The sequence below is a fragment of the Primulina huaijiensis genome, chromosome 11 (genome assembly GCF_012295235.1).
Source record: "Primulina huaijiensis isolate GDHJ02 chromosome 11, ASM1229523v2, whole genome shotgun sequence".
Classification (NCBI taxonomy): domain Eukaryota; kingdom Viridiplantae; phylum Streptophyta; class Magnoliopsida; order Lamiales; family Gesneriaceae; genus Primulina; species Primulina huaijiensis.
The window spans coordinates 521,801-537,671 of record NC_133316.1 but is presented as its reverse complement, the minus strand read 5'-3'; the positions used below and the strand labels follow the sequence as shown (position 1 = coordinate 537,671).

The following is a 15,871-nucleotide window of genomic DNA, read 5'->3' as shown; positions in this document are numbered from 1 at the left end:
TGATATATTCCTTTGCGCCTGCTGAACAGTCAAGTGTCGTAAGTTCCACATCCCCCGTCGAACTAGAGTACGCGCGGCGGCGAGGTTTCTAATTGAGTTGCTATCATGGCGAAAGAAAATGATACGAGCAGCGGTCAGGGGCACAAATCTCACAGGTCTCGAAAGTCGGGAGCCTCTGCCAAGAAAAACTCTAAATCAAAGCCAAATACAGGAGAAGGCCTAACTAAGGAGCAGAAGAAGATTAACAATCCTAAGGTTCGAGTTCAAATTTTTTACCTTTCATTTATGTGCTTCGAGTTTGATGTATTGTTCTTTAGAGTTGTCTTTGTATGCTTTAGTGAAGCACGCGTTTTTAACTTCGTTAAAATTTATCTGGTGAAGCCTTGTGGTTTGAGTGAATTTTGGGTTGTTCTTACCTTTAGCTTGATTTGGCTTGCAAAATACTCCTACATGGAACCGGTTGACATAGTTTTTATGAATGTAGATACGTTGCAACCAATGGAAAATCGTGGTTTCACGTTTAAAAAGTTGTGTAATGTAGGACAAATACCTGAGGCTATATTTCTAAAAATTTCAGCGCATGAAGATTTGAAAATATATTCACTGTATCCCATTTTTAGTCGCATCGTGCGTTTAAGTCATCAGTACTGCTCAATGATGCATGCGTGATTAATTAGAGTAATATGGATGGTTTTTGTTTTAGGCATTTGCATTCACGTCATCTGTTAAAGCAAAGCGACTGCAAGCAAGAGCTACAGAGAAGGAGCAGCGGAAGCTTCATGTTCCCACAATTGATAGGGCCACAGGGGAACCTGCTCCTTTTGTTGTTGTAGTCCAGGGACCTCCTCAGGTTTCTGTGCATAATATTATTTTGTTTCTTGGTAATGTACATGCATAATTTTTGTTGCCTGGAATTTTTGAAACTGAGAAGTTTCCGATTTTTCTATAGGTGGGGAAGTCATTACTGATTAAGTGTCTCGTAAAACATTACACGAAGCATAACTTACCTGAAGTTCGAGGTCCAATAACGATTGTATCAGGTTGAGTTTGATTGTCATGTCTACTCTCTTCCAGATTTATTGTCATAAGAGTTTCTCAGGAGTTGAAACATGGGAAATTAAAGACGCAGAAAAGTTCAGTGTGAAATTTTTTGTTGCCATTCGAGTAAAAGGAGTGGGTCTCAAGATTTGGGTGGCAACATCTCTTTCCTCTGGGAAAAGGATTACATGCCTAACATTTTTAATGTTTGCTAACTTATGAAGTTATGAAAGCATAGATTCTCTTATTTTGGTTTCGGATTGAATTTATAAACTATAACAGACCTGCTTTTTAGATTTCAATGCCTTTTCCATTGATGTTAGGATTAGTGTTTTTTGACGGATAACCAGCGGATTTGTGGTTTAGGTAAGCAAAGACGACTGCAGTTTGTGGAGTGTCCAAATGATATCAATGGGATGATAGATTGTGCCAAATTTGCTGATTTAGCTCTACTCCTCATCGATGGAAGCTATGGCTTTGAGATGGTAAGCTTTAATATTTCGGCCCTTTTTTCTGTGGATTTTTTCAAGTATTTGGAGAATAGTTCTTGCCTCTTGTTTTATGAGAGCTCGTAGCAATTCTAGTGCCACAGTTCCTCATTAGGTTTGGAACCATAGTTATGAAAAGCGTGCTTTTTCTCGCCTCTTGAAATCGTGGCCTTCTCCTTATTTTTTTGTCGGTTATTGATGGGGTATTTACTTATATACAAATAACCCTAGCCCAGTCAATTATTTGAATCCCAATTAACTTGAGGCCATACCATTTAATTATTAAAAACTCAACACGCATGAGCCGCAGTCCTCTGTTTCTCTCGGATTTTGACTGCTACACTCGCCTCTCCCAATTTCAGCCCATCCTCATCCCAGCCTACTTTTTCTTCTTTTTTGTTGCAACCAATTAGAGCTTCTCTATTTCTTCTAATTCTAGCAATATACTTATTCTTATCCTAATTTAAAAATAATTTATCCACCTCTAACGCCTACTCTTGCCAATAAAATTGTTGAATGCTGAATATTTTATTTACATTATTGATTATTATTCAATAGTTTTTGAAACATGTTTTTATTAATATAATATTTAGTCAAAATCTGCATTATATATGTGACTTCTAAAAATTTATACTAAATGCGCTTCACTTCAATAAAGTGCGGGTCTCAGGCTGCAGGACACCTTAGCGCTTTAATATGCCTTGCGCCTTAAATAACTATGTGTGGAACACAAAACAAAGTGGATGGTTTGTAGACGTGCAGAGATATCCTTAATTCATTACTTTGTCATCCAATGGATTAAGACTAGGCATTGTGTTTTTTTTGGGTCAAAAAGAGTAAATTGTTTGAAATCACAGTTCAGAAGTTAAACATGAAAGAATTCTGGACTGTCATAGTTACAACAAGGTAATGGCCAAATAGAAGGATAAGTTTGTATGTGACTTAACACGAGGAAAAAATGAATGTGCAATCTGTATATCTAGTCAAAGAATTGGCAAGATTCAGTATCATCTGCCATATATTATTTATTTTAAGGTACGTTGGGATTCCTCTTTCCGGTTAAAAGATTCACAGGAAATGATTTTTTCCATTTCTTGCTCTGGGTCTACCTCTGTTTTCAGGAAACCTTTGAGTTCCTCAACATAATGCAAAATCATGGATTCCCAAGGGTGATGGGTGTTCTTACGCATCTCGACAAATTCAAGGATGTAAAGAAACTTAAGAAAACAAAGCAACGTTTGAAGCATCGATTCTGGACTGAGATATATGATGGTGCCAAATTATTCTACTTATCTGGTCTTATTCATGGAAAGTAAGTTGTGTGCTGTTTCTTTTAGCTTTCATAGGATTTACTTATTTCGCCTATCTGGTCTCATTCATGGAAACTGTAAATTTAAGTAGTTCTGCATTGCCTTGGTTTCGAACAGGTACACAAAACGTGAAGTACATAATTTGGCGAGGTTTATTTCTGTTATGAAATTCCCCCCTTTATCTTGGAGAGTTTCTCATCCTTACATTTTAGTAGATCGTTTTGAAGATGTCACTTCTCCAGAGAAAGTGCGCATGGATAACAAATGTGACAGAAACATTACCTTATATGGGTACTTACGTGGATGCAATTTGAAGAAGGGAACAAAGGTACATGATCTGGACATTTCAGGCTAGCAAGTTTCCTTGTGTCAGACTGCAAATTTATCCTTGAGTACCTACTTTATTATATGATTTATTTTGGCAGTTTAATGCCTGTTGTCAAAGCCTCTCCAAAAACCTTTTTACTCGGCCCATGCTAATGTGTGAAACATGGGCCGCCAATATGAGCCATGATTTCTATAACTTGTGATACTATGTGTATCATTCCCATTTCTTCTCTGATGCCCTGAGTCTCTGACTTTTTCATTAGCTCAGCTAGAAAATCAGGCGACATTTTTTGCATTGTGATAGAACAAAAAGTAAAATTTCCATCCATTTTGCGATAAATGAAAATTCATTGCCTTTCTAAGATTTACTGGATGTAGTTTGTCAGGGGCTTTTTTAATTTATGGTTTCTGGATTGTAGACCTCTGTTGTTGTTTATTTACATTAACAGGGTCAAGTGCTTTGACGAAATCTACCATTTATTCTGATTTCTCCCTCCAATGATGAACCATATCATTTCTAAATTTGACTACAATTTGCACAACACTCCCTTGTTTCCGTGACTATATATCTCCATTCTTGTGTCACAAACATATAATTTTCCTCTGCACGCTATTCATATAACTGCATTTTGGCTAATCTACATTGTACCACAGGTCCATATTGCCGGCGTTGGTGATTTCCCTTCGGTTGGATATACTTCATTAGCTGATCCTTGTCCTCTGCCCTCAGCTGCCAAAAAGAAGGGATTGCGTGACAAGGAAAAGCTATTTTATGCTCCTATGTGTGGTCTGGGAGATCTCCTTTATGACAAAGATGCTGTCTATATAAATATAAATGACCACTTCGTGCAGTTTTCTAATAATGATGGAGCTAGTACTGGAATGATACACAAAGGTTTACACTTTGTCTAGCATTATGCATTATCCCCCTTATCATTTGACTGTATGTGGAATTTGGATTGTCATAGGTTGTGCATTGAATTGTACTTGGTGCAAGGTTTCTCAAATTTGGCTGAATTTCATCTTTCTTGGCCCCTTTTGTTATCTTTAAACATCAATCTTATGCGTGACTTTTTTGTATATTTGAATGAATAAATTTTATGGACTACAATTGAACAGACTGTGTGTGCAGGTGAAAAGTAACTAAGTTCATTTATTGTGCTCTTGTTCTCTAAAATATGGTCTTTCTCTTCCAGGAAAAGAGCGTGATGTCGGGGTTGAATTGGTTAGATCATTGCAGAACACTAAATATTCTGTTGATGAGAAGCTGGATAAGAGCTTCATATCTCTTTTTAAACCTAATTTATTGTTAGAAGCCCAAATTGACTTACCTGATCTGGGAGAACCTTTAGAACCGATAGATCAATATATGCTGGAGGACAACGATGACTCGGATAAAGAAAGTGATGGAAAGGATGTAGATGCTCTCGATTCTTTCGAGAGAGAGACAACTATTCAAAAGAACTCATCCACAGAAGCCACAGATGATAGTTCTGATGAGGAAAACCTTTTTGCATCCGAGAGCAAGCCTCCGATTGAGAAGATTGATCCTTGCGAGGGAAGGGTGAGGAGAAAAGCTATATTTGAAAATGACATAGATACTGAACATTTGAAGGTATTTATTTGACAAATATCCCATTCTACACTTGTGCACTTTTATATATCTTTATATTTATGCCTTATCATGTAGTGGTTGTGGGTGGCCGTATCATATTTCTAATTGTTACTTTTGGAAAGAACACTTCATTTTAGAAATGAAATGCACACCAAATTTTGTCGATGATACCTTCTACCCAGGATTCTGAGGAAGATGAGCAAGATCCTAGCAATGAAGATGAGACAGAAAATGAAAACGATGAAAATGTATATTCTGATTCTGATTTTTCAGCGGATGAAGAAGATCATGGTAAATAATTCATCTTTTCTTTCAAAGTTTCCTGATTCCGACAAAGTAATCAATAAGCACCATATGCAGTTTTTTTCTCGCTCTCTATCAATAGGTCCTAATTTTTTGAGAAAGATTATGTTTCTTCCATACTAATTTTGGTTGCTTTGCAGAAGAGAGGGGAAATATTTCAAAATGGAAGGAATCCTTGGCAGAGAGAACCTCCTTGAGACAGAACATCAATCTTATGCAGCTGGTGTATGGGAAACCTGCTTCAAAATCTTTAAATGATATTCCAGACTGCATTGATGAGGAAAGTGAGGACGATGAATTCTTTAAGCCGAAAGGGGAAGGAAACAAGGTTTGCCCCTGAATAGTGTTGACTCGATCTCCCTCTCATGTGCACACTCATGTGTTTGCTTGCTTGCATGTGTGATATCCTCATTTAAGTAATAAAACGGCTTTAGTCAGGTTCATTATCGATGTTGATGCAGCTCATATTTTTCATTTCATGTTGTAATCTCTCCGTCATTGATTATTTGCAGAAGTTGAAGGAAGGAACTGATGTGAATGATGTTGATATTGATGATTGCTCGAAGTTCTTAAATACAGCAAGCCAAAAGAATTGGAAGAGCGAAGATCTAATTACAAGCATTCGCGATCGTTTTGTCACAGGAGACTGGTCAAAAGCATCCTTGAGAAATCAAATCTCGAAAACTACCAATGATGGTGATGATGCTGTCTTTGGTGAATTTGAAGACTTGGAAACAGGTCAGAAATTCAATAGTCATCATGCAGATGGTCTAGATGGTGCTGACAAGGATGAAAACTCGGCAGCTGAGGAGCGGAAGCTGAAAAAACTTGCACTTCGTGCCAAATTTGATGCTCAATATCCTTCTCTGATGATGTTTCTGTTTTTTAGTTTTTGGGAGCGGTAACTGATGACAGGGTTGCTGTCAAACCCTGCTGTATGAATCTCTTGCATTTCAAGTGTTAGTGTGTTACATGTTCTTTTATGTGACGTGTCATGTGTCTCTGGTTGTTGGCTTGCTTTGTTGATTCCTCTTGAAATTTTGGTGACAACTACCTGGCATGAAAATGAGTATTAAATGGGCATATAACTGTATTGAAATGTTGATATTGTTTGGCCATCTCTTACAAATTTCCACAGCATCCAGTATGCCTATGTTGAGCTTTTGTGCCCTTAATTTTAGTTCACATATGATGGTGCTGAGTTTTCAGATGATGACGGTAAGGAGACCAAGTCGGACCATGGTCAAAGTAATGGAAGTGGCTTCTTTGATAAGGTAATATTTCTGGTACTAATATTCTTGAGCTATATGAAATAATGAATGGAATTCATTTATGCAGTTGAAGGAGGAGATTGAACTTCGAAAGCAAGTTAACATGGCGGAACTTAACGAACTTGATGATATAACCCGCACTGAGATAGAGGGTTACAGAACTGGGACTTATCTTAGACTGGAAGTTCATGGTGTTCCCTGTGAAATGGTTGAAAATTTTGATCCTTGTCATCCTGTTCTTGTTGGTGGACTTGCTCTTGGAGAGGAAAATGTTGGATATATGCAGGTTCAGAACTGTGCTGAACACATTATTTTTCCTATGTTTTATTTGATGCTGTTCCTCATTTGGTTACCTTTTATCTTCTTCGAGTTATAAATCCATTAATTCTTTGTTTTTTTCTCTCCGAAGGCACGGATAAAGCGTCATAGATGGCACAAGAAAGTGTTGAAGACTAGAGATCCGATTATTGTTTCTATTGGATGGAGACGCTATCAAACCATACCCATTTATGCGATTGAGGACAGTAATGGTCGCCACCGCATGCTCAAATACACTCCTGAGCATATGCATTGTCTTGCCATGTTTTGGGGCCCACTTGCACCGCCCCGCGCTGGGGTGGTAGCAGTACAAAATTTATCAAATAATCAGGTAGTATGAATATTTTAGTTCACTGTGCTTAGACGAAATCACTTAAATTCTAGTGTTATTGTGAAGCAAACGAAGAACTAGATTAGTGAGATGCTGTGTTAACTGTTAAATTGGATGGTTGATATGTGGGAGGAGTAACTTGCCAAGTAACTTACAGTGGTGAATCCTCCCAGTGGTTTGTCCAAATTTTAATCGGTCTGGAGACGAAATTATCTATCTTTATCCTACAACACGGACACCGGAAAGTTTTATTTTTCCCCAAAAAGAAGTGTACTTTTTTTTACCCATTTTGTTTCTTATAATGGACGAGTTTTGTTTGCTTATGTTTGGAAACTTTTTTTCCTCTAAAAACCTAGTAAACATTTTTCCCTTGCAATATCTTTCTGTATGTTTCAGTCAGCATTCAGGATCACAGCTACCGCCACAATCCAGGAATTCAACCATGCTAGTAAGATTGTGAAGAAGATCAAGCTCGTTGGTCATGCCTGCAAGATCTTCAAGAAAACTGCTTTTATTGGAGATATGTTCACTTCCGATCTCGAAATAGCCAGGTTTGAAGGCGCTGCCATTCGCACGGTTAGTGGAATCCGTGGGCAAGTAAAGAAGGTATCTCCACCTTTCTTACCTTTGACTGAAGAAAACTAACTTTTATCTGTAATTTTTTTGCTTAGACTATGGTTTCATTTCATTTTCTCTGTTTTTATGCTCCCTTATTTAAAATGATATTTTCTTTTACCACATTGCTTATTTAGGCTGCAAAAGAAGAGATTGCTAACAAGTTCAAAAAGAAAGGTGGATTTGCTAAAGAAGCAATCGCTAGATGCACTTTTGAGGATAAAATCAAAATGGGCGATATTGTTTTTTTACGTGCTTGGACTCAGGTTGATGTTCCTGAATTTCACAACCCTTTGACAACAGCATTACTGCCTCGTGATCAAACCTGGCAAGGAATGAAAACTGTTGCTGAACTAAGAAGGGAACAGAACCTTCCAATTCCAGTCAACAAGGATTCACTATACAAGGTGATTGAAAACATATGGGCTTATAAGTCTGTCCAATCCCGTTTGAGTGTGTTTTTTTTCCTTTATTGACGTGATTTTTTCTTACCTATGTGCCTACACAGCCAATTGAAAGAAAACCTAGGAAGTTCAATCCATTGGTTATACCCAAGTCATTACAGGCAGCTCTACCATTTGCATCGAAGCCTAAGGTCACACCCTCTCGTAAGCGACCACTGCTTGAAAAGAGACGAGCTGTTGTTATGGAGCCTCGTGAGCGAAGAGTGCATGCTCTTGTTCAACATCTTCAACTCATCAGGAGTGAAAAGGTAGGAATGTCCTTCAATCAAAATCGAAGTCTCACAACTGACTTGGTACCTATTTTTTTAATAGACTGTAGTTTTCATATTGATTCTGACGTTGGGGGCAGATCCAGGATTTTTGGCTCGAAGAAACGGAGAGCTTGGGGAATAATTTTATAATTGTGTAGCAAAACCTTAAGTTTTCAAAAATTTACAGAAAAGATTTGAAATGATCACCTCCACTGGTCCTGCTGGATTCTAATATTTGTTTTCTGCAACATAAATTGAGTTGAAACAAATAATGTGAACCCGCAAAAATAAAGATTTTTTTGCCATTACACATTTCCTCACCCATGGATTCAAATTAGAATCTATTAGAAAATTAACGGCGCCTCTACTGATCTAGTTAGTTTGTGTCACAAACAGAGGTTGCTTTTTCTCTTGACACTTTTTTAGGTGTCATTATTAGCATCCAAGCGGATCAAATTTAGCTCTGTCGTACATCTTTATGTGACACTTTTAACTTTTGTTTCCTGTAGATGAAAAAACGTAAATTCAAGGAAGAAGCCAAGAGGAAGGTACAAGAAGTGGAGCGCGCAAAGGAAGAACAACTGTCAAGGAAGCGACAGAGGGAGGAAAGAAGAGGAAGGTACCGAGAGCAGGATAAAACCAAGAAGAGAATGCGCAGAAATTCCAAGTCATGATTTTGAAGTTCCATTTTCTTCACCTGGTGCATCGGGCTCATTTACAGCTACCCAAAAAATGGTCCCTTGTTTTTATCCAATTTGGTATACATTAGTGAGCGGATGTGACGAACAAAGTTGCAGAATCAAATTTTGGGTGATTTTTTGTAAGATTAAAATTCTAGTTCTCAAAATATCTAAATTTTTAAGTTCGTATCGTTAGTTGGTTGGTTGCAATTTTTGTAAAAGAATATACAGCCCATGTGCACGAAAGGTGCTCAGTTCTTTCTAGTTATAGCAAATACAAAATGCAAGTAGAACATGATATGAACAATTGCCTAAAAATAAAATTTATAGCCAGTTTGTGATTTTGATACTGTATCAGCTCAATTTTCAGCTTTAGTTATCTATCAAAATAAATTAACAGATTAGGATTCATCACTATTAAGGCACCGTTTTGCTTGTAAATGACATGATGAAAGATACATAATATAATACAAGGATGAGAAATCAATATATTTAGATAAAACAATATTATACGACACTAATCTTTTGAAGAATCTGAGTTAAACATAAAATAATATAAATATGAATAATCAATCAATGTTTTATTTTTCGCAGAATCAGTCTTATATCAAGCTCGTGATTCATAAAATCTGATAATTGATAATAAATCTGTTAGAAACTCAAATTTGGGACCGTGCGTATCGTATTTCAATTAACAAATTCTGTCCTAGCCACTAATTAGGGGCCGGAACAGATCTCCATACGGTGATTCTTGTTTTTGAAAATAACCCTCCGGCTCCGGTGGTGGACTCAAGCAGATCTCAGGCCCTCGCTCCCGTACGTCCAAGAGCAGGGGTACTGTAATCAGTATTAACTTTACTATATATATATTCATGACTAAAACCAGAAATATTCCTATAGAATGACAAAAGCATAAGAATTATATAGTATTGCAACCAATCTATTTGAATGAAGAAATAGTTATAATCGTTGACTAAGATTTTAAAAAAAAAACAAAATTGTTGTTTAAATGTTATTTGCAAACTAATACATTGCACGTCCCCAACCCGGATTACAACACATGAGTAGAATACAAAGCCGCAGTAGTGATACATAAAAACTAGCTATCTATGCAATGCATCGATTCATCATCACTGAGAAACAAACTTAAAAGCCACGTACTACTCTCTTTCAGCTCAAGTCCAAGATTCATGTGAATTGATTTGATGCTTCGTAACTTAATTATATACATATATATATTGTCACACAACATATATATGTATCGATCCTTTTTCTAATATATTGTTGGGCTTTGATTGCTTTCTCGTGATGGTGTTTGGTGTTTGCATTTGTTTACACAAGAAAAGTAAAAATTAAAAAAAGAAAGAAAACAAGAATTTGATGTCATGTCATGTACTTTTTCATCAAAGGTTTGTGTTCATGGATGCAACATGCATGATGTCCCGTGAATAAACAAAACTATCACAATTCAAAGAATCCATTAACTTATTTGCATGTCAGTGAGAGTACATACAATTTTCGGACATGAAACTCTTAAGATAAAGATACATTTTTTTTACCTATACAAAAACAAACACGAAAATAGATTGTTATAAACATTGATTTACATTAATAGAAACATAGAAAAAAAGTAGTTTATATTTTGTGTGAGTTCCAATATATAAAATTGAAGAGAGAATTTTATTTTTCTTAGTAGTATTTGATGGAGAGTAATTTATGACTAAATAAAACAAACAAAATAATTGAGTCCAAACTCCTATTGTCCACACACTCTAATCCCTATAAATTAAGAGCAACATCTCCACATTCAAACAATCTCATAATGGCCCCTCATAGGGACATCACATTTGGTGAAAACTTCACAAAAAACAACGTCGTTACTCCAAAATCCTCCAGCTTCTCGATGGAAACCTTACGTCGAACTTTGTCGGATATTTCACTCGAACTCATAAACCAAGAAACCTTAAACTCAAACACAAGCAAGGACAACCTATCATCCATATCGGAGGTAGAGGATGCCAAGTGCGAGGGCTGCGGTGTGTGCGAGGAGTGCACTCCCGAGTACGTGAAAAGGGTGCGTGAAAAGTTCTCCGGGCTCATGGTTTGTGGGCTTTGCTCAGAGGCTGTGAAAGAAGAGATGGAAAAGAATGGCGGGAAACTAGAGGAGGCTTTGCGGGCCCATGTCTACACTTGTGCAAGGTTCAATCGCCTCGGCAGGGCATACCCTGTGCTTTGCCAAGCTGAAGCCATGAGAGAGATGTTCAAGAAGAACAGGGCCAAATCTCTTGGCCCTAGGGACAAGAGTTCTGCATCACAGAACAAAAATGGCATCACTAGGAGCTCCAGTTGTATTCCGGATTATTACAATGGAAACTAACATTTAACATTATCTTTAGATTACTGATTTTGTGTAGATTATTAACAGGGTATGCTACTACTATCTATAGTTGTATGATAGTGTTAAATCTCTAGATATATCTTTTCTTTATTCATTTACAGCAGGCCTTCACCAACTTCTGGTTTATATATCATTTCATGATGGAATTGAGATCTCACACTTTTCCGAGCTGGATTTCGAAGCAAATTATCCTCTGTCCAAGGTGGTACTAGTATATATATATAGATAGATTTTTCCATCTTATGGTAGTCTATGTATTGGTAGAATTAGAAACTAGAACCATTCTGTCATTATTCTCGTACCAAAACTCTGCCAATTTTTGGGCTAGGACACTTCAAATTTCATTCTCCAATCTGCTATGTAATTTAAGTCAATAGTGTCTTTCTTCTCTCTATGTTTTTGTAATCTAAATGATGTTTGTAAACCCAAATATTTGTCAATCTTGCTGGGGTTTTTACATACAAAGGTTATTCGTCGTTCTCTCTTTTATTTTTCTTTTTCTCTTGCTATTTTTATCTTCTTGGTGTTGGGTCAAGATAGAGATAAAATAAGACTTAATTTTTTCTTTTGTTTCTCTATTTCTTTTTTTTTTCTTTCAATATTTGTTTCCTACCTTTTCCGTGTAGCAATCCTGCCAATCCATGTGGGTAGATTTAGACCATAATTAATTAAACTAAATATTATTTAAACATGTAATATGAATTAGAAAAGGCTACTTCAAATTAGGTTAAAGCAGTTTTCATCCACACTTATAATATGATTGAGAGTTTTATTTTATCAAAAGTTATAGTTGGTAACAATGATGCAACTTTGAGAGTTTTATTTTATTAAAAGTTATAGTTGGTGACAAGGATACAACTTAAATCTTTTAAGTTGTACATCACCACACACACATTTCGATTGGTCCATCCAACAGGAACAATTATTGCACTCAATAATATCTCTCCCAGTAATTGCTCTTCTTGCAATCAATGAGAATCGAACTCATGACATTGGTTCTGATATCAATTGTCAGGATCAAACGTTTACCACTAGATCAAAAATTATAGTTGTTAGCCAAGATGCAATTTTATTTTCTTATACTTGTGATTTCGCATAGTGCAACTACTTGGATGCTAATTGATCAGGCTGTTAGACCCATGATTCTGAGGAGGTGCGTGTCTATCGGTTGATACTATCTCATATCCCTTATGGATCATTGTTACTTTTTCCCTATCGTCAGCTCTGTCTCCAGCATAGATAGTATTACCTGTTAAAATCTGACGTCACTCTTTTACGACCCATCTAGCCAGCCAGATCAAAAAGTACAACGACAGCAGTTTGACGCATGAAAACTACTTGAACACATGATTTGCTCTGATACCAATAGTAGGATTGAATGGTTGCCGATTTACCAAAAACTATAACTGTAAAAACGACGCAATTCAAAATCTTTTAAACTGTAAAACAACACAAACATCACATTTCAATTACTCTACTCAATATAGACAATTATATACTAAAAAATTATAATCGTCGAAAATGAAAACTTGGATTTTTGAGCTAGATTCGCAATTTTATTCTTTTTAAATTATAGTAAATAGTATTTAATTTATTTTCTATTTGTTTATTTTTAAATCTATGATTATTGTATATATTTATCATGCCCGACGATATAATATGAATAAATGTTTGTAAACATTTTTATAAACTAGTTAGACCATCAATACCTAAATAATTTTATCATAAATTATCAATACAATTATAAGACAATATATTGTTTTAAAAAATGCACTTTGCATACATGCATGATTTTTATACTTTGTCTACAATATAAATTTGCAATCGCTACGGATAACTTGAAATTACACAGTCACCTTAACAAGAAGAAAAAAAAATATAAATCTAATAATAGTATATGCCATTCATTTTAAATCTGAACTAACTTTTTTAGCTATAAAGAATGTCAATATGTCAATAACGTGCAACTTAGTTCAGTATCAATTGGACACAGTATTCCATGTCCAAATACATAAGTTCATGCCATAAACTTCGTTCGCGGTTCTAAAAACTAGGCAGAAACCTAAAATGATAAAGATTAGGATATAAGCCAAACTCATAAAAATCAAAATATATGCCAAATAAATAATTCATACATTTAGAGCTTTTATTCAATTAACAACATTATACCTTTTAAAAAGAGAACCAATCAAGAATGTGTATATGATGTCTCCATTAAAATACATGTGTTCAAGAGAATAATGAGGATGGTCGAGTGGTGACTACATAAAAATACATATTATAACAATAACATTCCCCTTTTGGGAGTTTTTTTTATTAGGCTTAACATTTTACAATTCAAATTTATTCAAGACATCATCCAAAGTTCATACCAACAAGAATTAAGATAATTTGAATTCACTTTTTGTTGTTGAAGAGAATTAATATTCTCGATTTTAATTGTTATAATTCTCTATATTTTTAATTATTTCTCTAAAAATATTTTTCCTTGTTGATTTGATTGAGTAAATTATTTTATGTGATTTTGCCTTTCTTAGATAAGGATATAATCATTCAAAAGTAGTCTAGATATGTTATTTATTGGAATGATTTAAAGAGATATGATACCAATGGTTAAATAGAGTTTATTTTTAATAAAACTCTTACTTTCCTTATGTTATAGATTTCCTTGTGGAGATAAAAGTCTACATCTATAAATAAGAGATCAAGGACATCATTGGGTTTCTCTCCCCTCTCGGCTTCTTCATTGAGAATAGTCATACACACGCTTGTGCATGCCGAGAATATCAAAGAAATAATTCTTCAAGGATCGTGCTGGTCTTGAAGAGTGGTGATCGCGTGTTGCCTTGAGTGTTGGGAATATCTGCAGACAATATCTGTGAAGAAGTTGGCTGAAGATCATTTTTCGTGGATTCTCTTTTGGCTCACGTTTTTAGCTTTCTTGTTTTAGTTTTTATTCTGGTTATTTGTTTTAGAAAGCTTTATTTTCTCAAAGTGTTGAGGAAATTGATTTTCGTAAAAATCACTAGTGATAGGTTTTTGTGTAAACAATTTGGTTTATAGTGATTAATTTTTGCCATAAGGCACTGCATAAATATTTATACTTGTGCATATTTAATCTTGTCCGTTTATTTATTTAAAGTCGATTTGTGTTATAAAAGTTAATATTCCGCTGCATGTTGTCCGAGATGTTGTAACATCTGTCACAACACCTAATTCTGATAAAACACAAAGTTGCTATTTTAATTGCTGTTTACGTATTTATTCATAACTGTCAAACAACATATTCCTTACAGTTGTTTCAAGACATCATGAGGTACCGGAGGTGCTGAACAAGATACAGACAGTTCATTGTGTGTTCCAATATCTTACAATCATTATAAAAAAAATTGAATCTATATAATTTGTCTTTCATAAGTATCAATACTATATATACCTTGACTCTCAAATTCATTTTGAATTGAAGTTATACTCATAAGTATCAATACTATATACATTGACACTCAAATTCGTTTTATTAAAGTTCTACTCAAGTCTTCAATAGTCTTGATTTTTTCACATCAATTCACCTCTTGAATCCCTTTGCTTGTGTCATGGAAGGTCTTGTTGATTATGTCCTGACATCGTCATTGTTTTCACACCAATTTTTTCCATGACCTGCTTTGTTAGATCCCAAGCCGAACTATACACCAAAGAGAACGTTGATGGGTGGACGGATGCTTTGGTTGCTAGTCTTATGAGCGTCATACAAAGCCTCCTATAGAGTTATGTACTCTTTAGCTTAGGATCTTCCTCAACTTTATTTCTCGTATGATCTTGTACCACTCCACTTATAGCTTTTTTTTTTCAAATGCTCTGAAAGTATTTTTTTACGTCCATCACATCAAACACTTTCACAACACAATAATCCAATCATCTCAAATTTCCAATGGCTATATGAAATTATCTTGTTCTTGGAATTAAAAGTCACTATTCTTCATCATTGTCAGTTAACCCAACAACATATTGAAACGATGGTAGAGTTTAATTTTTATATTTTATATAAACAGTTGCGAACAAATCAAAGTCTATTTGCAACTTCATTTGTATGCTTGATTGGTCTTCGCTGAACTTTTGATGAATACGTACGGGTCTATCGAAGTTGAGTGTACCACTGTTCTTCCTGTCAACGATGATATCTTCTCGAGGTTGTATGTTTTTTTCTTATATGTAATAGTTTTACTAACATTTCCTTATCACTTATACCAGTGTCTGGAATATGGATTTCAGACTATAACGTTGGATTAGTCGTATTTTTCTATTAAGAAATCGAAATATTATTTTATCCCATTATCTTTGGTTTGGTACCAATTTGTCATTCCTTCATTTAATCATTTTCATCCCATTTGTGTACGTAATTCTGGAAAATTTGAAATGGACAAAGGGAAACTTTTATTCTCGAAATTGTAGCCTATTTCTTGGA

The 15,871-nt window shown here is 35.3% G+C and overlaps 2 protein-coding genes across 3 annotated transcripts; both read left to right on the top strand.

The window, feature by feature from the left end:
* Positions 1 to 9,352, top strand: LOC140987474 (uncharacterized). Of its 2 annotated transcripts, none has more exons than XM_073455994.1 (18): positions 1 to 255; positions 704 to 850; positions 950 to 1,040; positions 1,405 to 1,523; positions 2,648 to 2,838; positions 2,954 to 3,164; positions 3,818 to 4,058; positions 4,360 to 4,778; positions 4,961 to 5,069; positions 5,225 to 5,409; positions 5,594 to 5,937; positions 6,268 to 6,355; positions 6,420 to 6,638; positions 6,762 to 7,001; positions 7,398 to 7,607; positions 7,754 to 8,023; positions 8,125 to 8,328; positions 8,841 to 9,352. In XM_073455994.1, the coding sequence occupies exons 1-18, from the start codon at positions 106 to 108 to the stop codon at positions 9,003 to 9,005; spliced, it is 3,603 nt and encodes a 1,200-aa protein (XP_073312095.1). In that variant the 5' UTR covers positions 1 to 105; the 3' UTR covers positions 9,006 to 9,352. The 2 variants fall into 2 exon arrangements, with proteins under 2 accessions (XP_073312095.1, XP_073312093.1); XM_073455992.1 differs by having other exon boundaries at positions 5,222 to 5,409.
* Positions 9,353 to 10,833: 1,481 nt separating this feature from the next.
* Positions 10,834 to 11,388, top strand: LOC140987680 (uncharacterized). Its single transcript, XM_073456304.1, has one exon. It carries the CDS (start codon positions 10,834 to 10,836, stop codon positions 11,386 to 11,388), a length of 555 nt encoding a protein of 184 aa, XP_073312405.1.
* Positions 11,389 to 15,871: the final 4,483 nt, after the last annotated feature.